At 39.5% G+C, this 12,870-nt stretch overlaps 1 protein-coding gene across 1 annotated transcript in view; it reads left to right on the top strand.

Annotated features, from left to right (window-relative positions):
* Nucleotides 1-12,870, top strand: part of LOC117505039 (NACHT, LRR and PYD domains-containing protein 3-like) — a 241,888-nt gene that overhangs the window by 57,736 nt on the left and 171,282 nt on the right. The window contains exons 4-5 of the mRNA XM_034164562.1: nt 26-147; nt 236-431. Coding sequence (XP_034020453.1) covers nt 26-147; nt 236-431 — 318 coding nt within the window. The remainder of the gene's footprint in view (nt 1-25; nt 148-235; nt 432-12,870) is intronic.

Consider the following 12,870-nt stretch of genomic DNA (forward strand, 5'->3'; position numbering starts at 1 on the left):
GATCCATTTAAATTCTTCCTTGCAGACATGCAGCAGGTGTTAGAAAGTAAAGAAGACGTTCTCCCTGAGCAACAAAAATGGAATTGGAGTCTGGACCAAAAGGGCTCAGATCCTCGAGACATTAAAGCAGAACAGGAGGAACTCTGGGTAAGTCAGGAGGGAAAGCAGCTTCATGGTTTGACGGAGACTGATCTCACAAATTTTACTTTCACTGGTTTCTCACTGGTTTCTGAAGAGTGAAGATGAAGAAAAACCACAGTCATCACAGCTTCATCAAAGCCAAAGAGATGAAAGCACAGAAGTGGAGCTTTTTGTCAGCAACTTGACTGAACACAGAACACTGAAAAAGGAAGCGACTGGAGACGACTGTGGAGGATCAGAACCAGCCGGCAACTCGAGTCTGTTCAGTCATTTACAACCAGATATTGATGGTGAGAGTTCTGAATTTTCTCAAACATATTAATGCTCAAATTTCAAACTTTTAAAAATCTAAATTGATTATTTGAAAATTTACATATCAATAATTTTCAATGACTTCTATCATGTTTTGTCAGACTGAAGAGAAAAAAATCTAATCTGCAAAAATATTGTATTTGATTTTTCTCCATTTCAGCTGCTGTACTGTCTTTACAGTGTTTCAGCAACACATTTACAACTTTACAAATTTTAACTTTGTGAATGAGGACCTGAAAAATAGACTCTATGTTCACAAAATGTTTTGAATCCTTGAATTTTTCATTTCAAAAGTTTGAATCTTTAATTTATTTATTTATTTGTTTATTTTCAACCTCCATTTGGGCAAAGTTGAGGCACATTCGAAAACATCCGACAGCATTTGGAGTGAATTCCAAACAGTTGGACACAGTCGCGTAGCTAGCTCAAATGTGGAACACATACACTCTACTTTCGAGGGCGTTCGAGGTGGAAATATATTGTACAGTCATCAAGGTGGACTCTAAATGCATTCTGACTGTGTTCTAACACCCTTGTCACACATAGGCCCTTTGAGGCCAAATGGCGTCGGAATGACACATCTACCCACAGTCATGAAGTGTTGAGGTGCGGTCAGAAGACAGATGGACAGCAGTCTTAGATCAGTCTACATAGTTAGTCCCATTTGCTTGGCTGTCCCGAGTATGTTGCACATGTTCAAAACACTCTTGGCACCGTCAGATGGGTGTCCCATCTGCCGGCGGTCTATGTGCAGTCTGTCCTCCATCTGATCGCGATCAACATATCCTGTCGATGTCATAACAGCATTTGAAACAATCTGATCACGGTTGAGGGAACTCTAAGGCGGATCAGTCACGGCAAAGCCTGCCTGCATGTCCTGCTTGTGCCATGTATGTCCACCTCCACTGGACCCCTGCCAGGGAGTGCAAAGGAAATGTTGATATGCAGTAACGTATGTCGCACACATTCATCACATGTAGTGGATGTGAATGGTGTGCAACCAAACTGAAAGCATTGTGTGCCCCTGCAGGTCAGTGCATTGCACAGCACATGCCACGCGCAGATCTGGACAGGCTGTTATATCTATAATAGACCTTACAGTACAGATACATTTCCATTCCTTCCCATGGGTGACATAAATAATGTGAAATATTGTGTCCATTATATCTGTGACACCACGGGCAGGTGCGCCCCACCATTGCCCCTTGAGCATAAATGCGCCATTGCATGCATCAGAGGCTCGGAGCTGAACGGATGTCACCACTGTAATGTACACAAATATTTGTGCGATCTTTTGTAAAGAGTTTGTACAGTTTGTAAAATGAAAACTATGACCTTGTTGTTTTCAGGTAAAAATGAGAGAAGCCCTTCTCCACCCCTCCTCTCCCTCACCCTATCTCCTTGTTTAGCCTCAGAGCCAGGAAGACTGCCTCTCTTGTTTTCTCCTCCTGGAGCTATTTGGAAACACAAACAGTTTAATCTGTAAAATAAATAATTAATTTCTCAATGTAACAGCAGCAACAGAACCGTGGATTATTTTGATGAAGTTCTGCAACTCTGAGCTGAAACTCGATGCCTGCGGTGGGAGAGAGATGCTGTTTTCGGTTGCACACTGCAGTGCAGAGCTGCTGTACACAGCGCTCTGGCCTCACTAAAGTCGCTGACTGGTGAATTCTTTTTGTGTTTAATAAAAAAAAATGTATACGTGAAGGCGGAACTTGGCAACCAGTGAGTTACTACACAGAGCGCTGCAAAAAATAAACCAGCACATTGTCCACTATAAATGTCTGATACCGATATTTGCAAAAATGCTGACCCCTAGTTTTTGTCTCTCTTTACCGATCTTTTGTTGCCGTTCTGAATTCATGAATTTTGCATGCTGTCTTAGATTTGTTTTCCTGTTATGATAAATCTGTGCACTCACCTACCGCTTGTGTTTTGGATAATCCTTGTACTGTTTCACCTCAGAGACGATTGCCTATTGGTCTAATCAGCCATGTTCATGACCGCTGCCTGTTTCACGACAAAACTTGTTTGCCTGCTGCATTCGCTGTGCTAATTGTCTCAGGAATGATAAACCAGCTTTTGCTTTTACTTGAATTTGATTTGATTAAATTAATCGCAAAAGGAATGTGTGAAACATAAATAACTCCTGATGTAGATTTCTATAGTATCAGTTCCTTCAGTACAGGAGTTTACTGTACTTTGGCCAAGAATGTTCTAAATGTTATTCTAAATTTAATTTCTTTGCAGACATGCAGCAGTTTTTGCTGATTAAAGAAGAAATTCTCCTGGAACAGCAGGAGCGGATTCTAAGTGTTGACCAGGACAGAATCAAAGAGGAACAAGAGAAACTTTGTATCAGTCATCTGGGACAGGAGCTTCACAGTCTGGAGGATGCTGATGTCACCATGTTTCCTTTCACCGTTGTCCCTGTGAAAACTGAAAATGATGATGAAAAACGACAGTCGTCACAGGTTCATCAGAACACGGAGCCTGAGCCTGAAGCCAGCAGCTCAACTGTACACAGAACACTGATAGCTCAACCTGATGGTGAGGGCACTAGAGGACCACAACCAGCCAGAAACTCAGGTCCATATAGTAGTGTACAACCAGATACCAGTTGTATCAATTCAGACAGTTCAGAAACGGAGACTGATGACAGCTGTGAATGGAAGCAGACCAGAGAACTTCATTCAGTTTTAAACTGTCAGACAAATGTCGTCTCTGTTAGCCGTAGCAGATGCAGTGTTTCTAAAAAGCAGTTTCATTTCTCTGAACATGGAAAAGCAGGTGGTTACAGGAACCATTCAGAGAAAAACACAGGAATGAATGCAAGTGAAAATTTATTTAGCGGTCTTAAGTGTAGTAAGAAATTTGGACAAAACGCTAATCCGATGACTCATGGAAGAATTCACACAGCAGAAAAACCATTTGAATGTTCTGAGTGTGGCAAAAGATATGGGCACAAGCGTAATCTGGTCAGACACATGAGAATTCACACCAACTCATGTTCAAACAGTCATTTACAACTAGATCCCAAGGATAGAAATTCAGACAGTCGTGAACCTGAGACTGATGACAGTCATGACTGGAAACAGACCAGAAATGTTTGCTTAGATTTTAACTGTCTAAAAAATACCAATATTCTCAGTTCAAGCAATGGCAAGATTGCAGAGAAACAATTTAATTGCTTTAAATATGGAAAAGCATGTGGTCACATGAACAACTTAGGGCAACACAAGGGGAGGCAAGCAAGCATAAAACCATCTAGCTGCTTTGATCAGGATAAAGGCCTGAGACAAACGGACTCTCTGAACACACACATGAGAATTCACACAGAAGAGAAACCATTTGGCTGTTCTGAATGTCCCAAAAGATTTGGACAGAAGGGTGAATGGAGGAGACACATGAAAATTCATACAGGACAAAAACTATTTGGCTGTTCTGAGTGCAGTCAAAGATTTCGACAGAAGAGTGATCGGACAAGACACATGATAATTCATACAGAACAGAAACCATTTGGCTGTTCTGAGTGTACTCAAACATTTAGACGAAAGAGCCACCTGAACACACACATGATAATTCATACGGGACAAAAACCATTTGGCTGTAAAGAGTGTGGTCAAAGATTTGGACAAAAGAGCAATTTGAATACACACATGATAACTCATACAAGACAAAAGCCATTTGACTGTACTGAATGTGGTCAAAGGTTTGGACGTAAAAGCAGTCTGAAAACACACATGATAATTCATTCAGGACAAAAACCATTTGGCTGTTCTGAATGTGGTCAAAGATTTGGACTAAAGGGCAGTCTGAAAACACACATGATGATTCATTCAGGGCAAAAACCATTTGACTGTTCTGAATGTGGTCAAAGATTTGGACAAAAGGGCCATCTGCAAACACACATGATAACTCATACAGGACAAAAACCATTTGGCTGTTCTGAATGTGGTCAAAGATTTGGACAAAAGAGCCATCTGAATAGACACATAACAGTTCATTCAGGGCAAAAACCATTTGTGTGTTCTGAGTGCAGGCAAAGATTTGGACAAAAGGTCCAGTTGAACCGACACATGATAAACCATAGAAGACAAGTCGACAGACATACACATACTGCTACTGTCCTGGATTAAACTGCTGCACTTCATCTTGATATATACTTAAAATATGTATTTGGTATATTCTTTTAAACTGATGGTTTTTACTTTGCTTAAGTTCATCTTTTAGACTGTCACATAATTTTATCCCGACACAAAAACGCATATACTTTTTTAAGTCGTCCTGACCGACAACATTTTTAAATTCAGTTCGCCTCTGAACTTATAGTCTGAAAACAATTTCTTTATTTGATTTGGAAGTATATTATTTGTGCCATTTTAAAATAAAATTATATAGCTTTTATTAATAAATTGTATAGCTTGTGTTTTTAAAAATAATTATTTTGTATTGTCCCTATATCCAGTAATATTTATTAATGCATGCCGTTTTCTGCATTGTATTCATTGTTTATATATTATATATGTTTCAACAAATGTCTGCACAGTAGCTCAAATACCATGAAATGTACAATATAAAGCAAGTCCCTTCAGCTGCTTCCTTGCTTTCACTCTGTGTCACTATTTGGCACAAGTTTTATACCGGATGCCCTTTCTGATGCTACTCTACATTATATGGAGAAAGGGTGGTGTTTGAACTGGGAGCCTTCCGCACTGAAACCAAGCGCAATGACCACCACCCCTGCTTACAATATGAAGTATATAATGCTTTCTTATTTAGTGCAGTAGTGTTCAGAATAATAGTAGTGCTATGTGACTAAAAAGATTAATCCAGGTTTTGAGTATATTTCTTATGGGAAACAAGGTACCAGTAGATTCTCACAAATCCAACAAGACCAAGCATTCATGATATGCACACACTCTTAAGGCTATGAAATTGGGCTATTAGTTAAAAAAAAAAAAGTAGAAAATGGGGTGTTCACAATAATAGTAGCATCTGCTATTGACCCTACAAACTCAAAACTATTATGTTCAAACTGCTTTTTTAGCAATCCTGTGAATCACTAAACTAGTATTTAGTTGTATAACCACAGTTTTTCATGATTTCTTCACATCTGCGAGGCATTAATTTTGTTGGTTTGGAACCAAGATTTTGCTTGTTTACTAGTGTGCTTGGGGTCATTGTCTTGTTGAAACACCCATTTCAAGGGCATGTCCTCTTCAGCATAAGGCAACATGACCTCTTCAAGTATTCTGACATATCCAAACTGAACATGATACCTGGTATGTGATATATAGGCCCAACACCATAGTAGGAGAAACATGCCCATATCATGATGGTTGCACCACCATGCTTCACTGTCTTCACTGTGAACTGTGGCTGGAATTCAGAGTTTGGGGGTCGTCTCACAAACTGTCTGCGGCCCTTGGACCCAAATAGAACAAATTTACTGTCATCAGTCGACAAAATATTCCTCCATTTCTCTTTAGGCCAGTTGATGTGTTCTTTGGCAAATTGTAACCTCTTCTGCACGTCTTTTATTTAACAGAGGGACTTTGCGGGGGATTCTTGCAAATAAATTAGCTTCACACAGGCGTCTCTTCTAACTGTCACAGCACTTACAGGTAACTCCAAACTGTCTTTGATCATCCTGGAGCTGATCAATGGGTGGGCCTTTGCCATTCTGGTTATTCTTCTATCCACTTTGATGGTTGTTTTCCGTTTTCTTCCACAGGTCTGTTTTTTTTTTTTTTTTTTTTTTTGTCTATTTTAAAGCATTGGACATCATTGTAGATGAACAGCCTATAATTTTTTGCAACTGCATATACGTTTTCCCCTCTCCAATCAACTTTTTAATCAAACTATGCTGTTCTTCTGAACAATGTCTTGAACATTCCATTTTCCTCAGGCTTTCAAAGAGAAAAGCATGTTCAACAGGTGCTGGCTTCATCCTTAAATAGGGGACACCTCATTCACACCTGTTTGTTCCACAAAATTGACGAACTCACTGACTGAATGGCACACTACTATTATTGTGAACACCTCTTTTTCTACTTTTTTTTTTTTTTTTTTTACTAATAGCCCAATTTCATAGCCTTAAGAGTGTGCATATCATGACTGCTTGGTCTTGTTGGATTTGTGAGAAGCTACTGAATCTACTGGTACCTTGTTTCCCATGTAACAATAAGAAATATACTCAAAACCTGGATTAATCTTTTTAGTCACATAGCACTACTATTATTCTGAACATTACTGTATGTGCCCAGGACAGCAATGCTCAATGCCAACTTCCCTCAAACATATTTCATGTGTGGTTTCCAACAAATTTTGTGGTCTAAGATTGCCCCAAGGAATTTAATTCATTCTTTCAGTGTTTACATTGTCAATACTTACTTTTACACCGTCATTTATCTTATGGTTTCCAAACAACATAAAGCTAATTTTGTTCAAATTTAAATACAATTTATCTTTGTCAAACCAGTTAAATGTTTAATTTCTTTTAAACATTTATTTTGTGAGCACCTCAAAAAGCTGCTGAAATTCCACATTAGAACAGAGTGTCATCTGCAAATAAATTTTATTATCTTTGATACTCTACATATGTCATTGATATACTTGATAAACATTTTTGACTCTAAGGCTGATATTTGAGGTACCATACATGTAATATTCATGAATCTAGATTTATATTGGTGTATTGGTATATAGCGGTGTTTTGCTGTATCTGTTAGCTGTTTAATCTGCGCAGTTAGATTGATCTAGTTATCTAGATTACGATTTGTTTCCCAGTGTAATCTTTACGTGCCTTAACTAAAGCACTCCTTCTGCTGAATCACCTCTAAATTATTTACACATTATTCACTTTGCGTGTTTTTAGGAATCCGCTAGCTTAGCGTAGCTACTAGCTCTTAGCCGATTTAGCATGGCGGCTTCTCCTGTCTCTCCCTCACTTTTCTGCTCTGGGTGTGAAATGTTTAGTTATTCCTCGGCCTCCTTTAGCAGTAACGGTACTTGTAATAAGTGTAGCTTATTCGTAGCTTTGGAGGCCAGGCTGGGCGAATTGGAGACTCGGCTCCGCACCGTGGAAAATTCTACAGCTAACCAGGCCCCTGTAGTCGGTGCGGACCAAGGTAGCTTAGCCGCCGTTAGTTTCCCTCTGGCAGATCCCGAGCAGCCGGGAAAGCAGGCTGACTGGGTGACTGTGAGGAGGAAGCGTAGTTCTAAACAGAAGCCCTGTGTACACCGCCAACCCGTTCACATCTCTAACCGTTTTTCCCCACTCGACGACACACCCGCCGAGGATCAAACTCTGGTTATTGGCGACTCTGTTTTGCGAAATGTGAAGTTAGCGACACCAGCAACCATAGTCAATTGTCTTCCGGGGGCCAGAGCAGGCGACATTGAAGGAAATTTGAAACTGCTGGCTAAGGCTAAGCGTAAATTTGGTAAGATTGTAATTCACGTCGGCAGTAATGACACCCGGTTACGCCAATCGGAGGTCACTAAAATTAACATTAAATCGGTGTGTAACTTTGCAAAAACAATGTCGGACTCTGTAGTTTTCTCTGGGCCCCTCCCCAATCAGACCGGGAGTGACATGTTTAGCCGCATGTTCTCCTTGAATTGCTGGCTGGCTGAGTGGTGTCCAAAAAATGAGGTGGGCTTCATAGATAATTGGCAAAGCTTCTGGGGAAAACCTGGTCTTGTTAGGAGAGACGGCATCCATCCCACTTTGGATGGAGCAGCTCTCATTTCTAGAAATCTGGCCAATTTTCTTAAATCCTCCAAACCGTGACTATCCAGGGTTGGGACCAGGAAGCAGAGTTGTAGTCTTACACACCTCTCTGCAGCTTCTCTCCCCCTGCCATCCCCTCATTACCCCATCCCCGTAGAGACGGTGCCTGCTCCCAGACTACCAATAACCAGCAAAAATCTATTTAAGCATAAAAATTCAAAAAGAAAAAATAATATAGCACCTTCAACTGCACCACAGACTAAAACAGTTAAATGTGGTCTATTAAACATTAGGTCTCTCTCTTCTAAGTCCCTGTTGGTAAATGATATAATAATTGATCAACATATTGATTTATTCTGCCTTACAGAAACCTGGTTACAGCAGGATGAATATGTTAGTTTAAATGAGTCAACACCCCCGAGTCACACTAACTGTCAGAATGCTCGTAGCACGGGCCGGGGAGGAGGATTAGCAGCAATCTTCCATTCCAGCTTATTAATTAATCAAAAACCCAGACAGAGCTTTAATTCATTTGAAAGCTTGACTCTTAGTCTTGTCCATCCAAATTGGAAGTCCCAAAAACCAGTTTTATTTGTTATTATCTATCATCCACCTGGTCGTTACTGTGAGTTTCTCTGTGAATTTTCAGACCTTTTGTCTGACTTAGCTCAGATAAGATAATTATAGTGGGCGATTTTAACATCCACACAGATGCTGAGAATGACAGCCTCAACACTGCATTTAATCTATTATTAGACTCAATTGGCTTTGCTCAAAAAGTAAATGAGTCCACCCACCACTTTAATCATCTTAGATCTTGTTCTGACTTATGGTATGGAAATAGAAGACTTAACAGTATTCCCTGAAAACTCCCTTCTGTCTGATCATTTCTTAATAACATTTACATTTACTCTGATGGACTACCCAGCAGTGGGGAATAAGTTTCATTACACTAGAAGTCTTTCAGAAAGCGCTTACTTAAAAAGCCATCACTTGACCCAGCTATCTTAGCTAATTATAGGCCAATCTCCAACCTTCCTTTTCTCTCAAAAATTCTTGAAAGGGTAGTTGTAAAACAGCTAACTGATCATCTGCAGAGGAATGGTCTATTTGAAGAGTTTCAGTCAGGTTTTAGAATTCATCATAGTACAGAAACAGCATTAGTGAAGGTTACAAATGATCTTCTTATGGCCTCGGACAGTGGACTCATCTCTGTGCTTGTTCTGTTAGACCTCAGTGCTGCTTTTGATACTGTTGACCATAAAATTTGATTACAGAGATTAGAGCATGCCATAGGTATTAAAGGCACTGCGCTGCGGTGGTTTGAATCATATTTGTCTAATAGATTACAATTTGTTCATGTAAATGGGGAATCTTCTTCACAGACTAAAGTTAATTATGGAGTTCCACAAGGTTCTGTGCTAGGACCAGTTTTATTCACTTTATACATGCTTCCCTTAGGCAGTATTATTAGACGGTATTGCTTAAATTTTCATTGTTACGCAGATGATACCCAGCTTTATCTATCCATGAAGCCAGAGGACACACACCAATTAGCTAAACTGCAGGATTGTCTTACAGACATAAAGACATGGATGACCTCTAATTTCCTGCTTTTAAACTCAGATAAAACTGAAGTTATTGTACTTGGCCCCACAAATCTTAGAAACATGGTGTCTAACCAGATCCTTACTGTGGATGGCATTACCCTGACCTCTAGTAATACTGTGAGAAATCTTGGAGTCACTTTTGATCAGGATATGTCATTCAAAGCGCATATTAAACAAATATGTAGGACTGCTTTTTTTGCATTTACGCAATATCTCTAAAATCAGAAAGGTCTTGTCTCAGAGTGATGCTGAAAAACTAATTCATGCATTTATTTCCTCTAGGCTGGACTATTGTAATTCATTATTATCAGGTTGTCCTAAAAGTTCCCTAAAAAGCCTTCAGTTAATTCAAAATGCTGCAGCTAGAGTACTGACGGGGACTAGAAGGAGAGAGCATATCTCACCCATATTGGCCTCTCTTCATTGGCTTCCTGTTAATTCTAGAATAGAATTTAAAATTCTTCTTCTTACTTATAAGGTTTTGAATAATCAGGTCCCATCTTATCTTAGGGACCTCGTAGTACCATATCACCCCAATAGAGCGCTTCGCTCTCAGACTGCAGGCTTACTTGTAGTTCCTAGGGTTTGTAAGAGTAGAATGGGAGGCAGAGCCTTCAGCTTTCAGGCTCCTCTCCTGTGGAACCAGCTCCCAATTCAGATCAGGGAGACAGACACCCTCTCTACTTTTAAGATTAGGCTTAAAACTTTCCTTTTTGCTAAAACTTATAGTTAGGGCTGGATCAGGTGACCCTGAACCATCCCTTAGTTATGCTGCTATAGACGTAGACTGCTGGGGGGTTCCCATGATGCACTGTTTCTTTCTCTTTTTGCTCTGTATGCACCACTCTGCATTTAATCATTAGTGATCGATCTCTGCTCCCCTCCACAGCATGTCTTTTTCCTGGTTCTCTCCCTCAGCCCCAACCAGTCCCAGCAGAAGACTGCCCCTCCCTGAGCCTGGTTCTGCTGGAGGTTTCTTCATGTTAAAAGGGAGTTTTTCCTTCCCACTGTAGCCAAGTGCTTGCTCACAGGGGGTCGTTTTGACCGTTGGGGTTTTACATAATTATTGTATGGCCTTGCCTTACAATATAAAGCGCCTTGGGGCAACTGTTTGTTGTGATTTGGTGCTATATAAAAAAATTGATTGATTGATTGATTTGTACAAATTGTCTGTTAAGTAAATGGTTCTGTAACCAGTTCAAAACAATAGCTCAAAGTAGCATGTGTGTTCAGGAAATAAAATACAACTATATTTCTCCCTTTTAGAGCACTTCTTTTCTGGCTTTGGAAAAAAAAAATTGTGAAAACACAATAAATAAAGTAGAATTAACTAAACAACTCTGAAAGCCTTGAATTCAGAGAAATATTCCCAGAGGTTCCTCTGTGGGCCCTGTGCAGAACACAGGTTTTAGTTCAAGGTTTTCATTCAAACATCATCAAACCTGTAAATTTGTCACTTTGAGATGTTTCGCTCACACATTCGGTTTTGGTGAACAGCTACATTATTTTGTGCAGTGAACCCACTGAGACAGCCAAGACTCAAATGCATAATTTGTATCAATCCCCAACTTTCTGCTCCTTATTGAAGGACCAGTTTACCATTAAGTGTAAAGATTTTTGCATGTTGCTGAGTTTTTGTGTTGCATTTCTTGTATTTTCTATTTCCAACATTAATAATGTGACCCAACAATCCTGAAAACATGCACAAACAGAGGCTTCATGAGAATGTCAGTATTCTGAAATTAATACCTTTTTTTTTTTTTTACTCCCTCCCTCACATTGGACCCTAATAGCGTAGAGGAACGTCCCCTGAGTGGCAGATAGGGGAAACTCCTTTTCCTTTAAGGCCTGTCACACCTTGACTCTTTAGCCAAGTGGATGCCAACCGTATTTAAAACGCTGGCATACGCAGGCATACATCTAATACATTATGCAGCTGTCACACCATAACAATTTTGCCAGCGTATGCTGACAGTCCCGTTTCCACTGAGTGGTTCGGGTTAGTACTGCATGGTGTAGTGTGGATCAGAACGGTTAACTCTGGCTTGGTTTGCATTTCTACCGCAGGCAGAACTTTTTTGTTTCACAGGTGGAACACTTAAATAATAAACACTGTCGCGCAGCATCTCCACTCCACAAGGATGCAAAACAGAGTAATTTCACTTCATTTTATTTTATTTATGTCTTGGCGGATCGTAGGATTTATTTTCATCATGTGCAGAATGCTGATGAGTCAACTGATGGCTGTGGTAAACGCTGGCTACTTGTGTCAGATGCCTTCAGCCTGCTGCCCCAGCACACTACAGCGTAGAAGATGACGCTGGAGACCGCTGAGTGGTAAAACATCTGCAACATATTTCTGCAGACATTGAAAGATTTGAGCCTGCTGAGGAAGTACAGTCGACTCTAACCTTTCTTATACACAGCATCTGTGTTTACTAGGGTGGTCCATAAAAATGGTCAAAAATTTTTTTTCAAAAAACTTCCAAGTCTCACCCTCTAAATTTGTTGTACCTAACATAAAAACACATCATGTACAATTTCATAAAACTCTAATAATTTTTACTGGTAGCACACAGCCCTTAAAGAGTTTGCTGGCAATAACTTTGTCATATAGTATGGTCATTTCCAGATATTTCCAAATTATTTCTGTCAGTTTAATATTGATATGTCAGGACAGAAATTATGGCAATACATTGGAAAATCAAATCTTTTCATATCCCATAAAATAGTTAACACTAAAACATGAATTGTGAGATGCAGTTCTTCTCGTACATGTATCATGCTCCTACAATACCTACATACTGGGGTAGCGAAGATTTTGTAACAATCAAACATTGCATTTTCATTTTATTGATGAAATACTGTTTCATTATTGATAAATTTAAATAAGTCTATGCTTTATATATTTCCACATATATTTTGATCTAGCTCCAAACAATAATATTCTTTATGCCTTGCAGTACTTAATATTCAAAAATGTATGAATCAGCACAAGAACCAATTATACAGCTGTGTAACATAAGAGAACATCCTTTACATGATAATGATATTTAAGTTGCTTGC

Source organism: Thalassophryne amazonica, chromosome 23 (assembly GCF_902500255.1).
Source record: "Thalassophryne amazonica chromosome 23, fThaAma1.1, whole genome shotgun sequence".
Classification (NCBI taxonomy): Eukaryota; Metazoa; Chordata; class Actinopteri; order Batrachoidiformes; family Batrachoididae; genus Thalassophryne; species Thalassophryne amazonica.